The sequence below is a fragment of the Aplysia californica genome, unplaced genomic scaffold, assembly GCF_000002075.1.
Source record: "Aplysia californica isolate F4 #8 unplaced genomic scaffold, AplCal3.0 scaffold00196, whole genome shotgun sequence".
In the NCBI taxonomy this organism is placed as follows: domain Eukaryota; kingdom Metazoa; phylum Mollusca; class Gastropoda; order Aplysiida; family Aplysiidae; genus Aplysia; species Aplysia californica.
The window spans coordinates 1,188,551-1,189,422 of record NW_004797466.1 but is presented as its reverse complement, the minus strand read 5'-3'; the positions used below and the strand labels follow the sequence as shown (position 1 = coordinate 1,189,422).

The 872-nt window shown below is 44.7% G+C and overlaps 1 protein-coding gene across 1 annotated transcript in view; it reads left to right on the top strand.

Annotated features, from left to right (window-relative positions):
- The window catches only part of LOC106011008 (angiopoietin-related protein 6), a 6,068-nt gene extending 5,323 nt beyond the window's left edge, over positions 1 to 745 (top strand). Inside the window, exon 2 of the mRNA XM_013082846.2 lies at positions 75 to 745. Within this exon, the coding sequence (XP_012938300.2) occupies positions 106 to 462 (357 nt within the window). The 5' untranslated portion in view covers positions 75 to 105 and the 3' untranslated portion in view covers positions 463 to 745. The remainder of the gene's footprint in view (positions 1 to 74) is intronic.
- Positions 746 to 872: the final 127 nt, after the last annotated feature.

Genomic DNA, 872 nt, shown 5'->3' with positions numbered 1-872 from the left:
TGTGTGTGTGTGTGTGGAAAGCACACGTATCTACAGGGCTGCTGTTTTAGTTTTCCTCACGTTCTCATCACCAGGGGCAATACGAACTGAGGTTCGATTTCGAATATGAGGGACTCTACTAACTACAACGCCACCTACAGCAGCTTTTCGCTGGATGGAGAACCGGACAACTACAAGATTCGGATATCCGGATTTTCAGGGAATGTTGGGGACAGGATGAGGTATCACAATGGTCAGCCGTTCACAACCAAGGACCGTGACAACGAACGCTACTACTACAACTGCGCCGTTGGACACCACGGAGCTTGGTGGCACGAGTTCCATCCCTGCAGTTACGTGAACCTCAACGGGGAGTGGGCCAGCACAAGGTACAGGAAGGGCTTGTTCTGGTACGATGTAACGGGATTAGGCGACTCTGTCTCCTTCAGCGAAATGAAAATCCGTGAACGTGCCGGGAAGTGACAGCCTCATGACACGGAAGACTCTGTCGGTTGATCATGTGTTCACGTGTTTGTTTGTCTGTCTGTTTGTGTGTTTGTTATTGTTGTTGTTGTTGTTGTTTGAGGGAGGGAGACTCACAATTTGAGAACAACGCCGAGATCTAGTGGCTTGTTCACTTTTGTCTGTCTATGTTTTAAAAGAATATATGTTAGCTCATTTATTAATTTACATTTTCCCACGAAACTTTGCATGGCATTTCTGTAGGTCAGTGACCAACCAATTTTAAAAAAATCTTGATCCTGTATTAGAGTGTTTTTTTTTAAATTGTAAGTTTTTTTTTTTTTGGGGGGGGGGGGGGCTTTATATTAAAAACCGAACTTTAGATGCATAAACAGGATCACTAAAGCCTGTACACTTTCGTCTGACAGCGT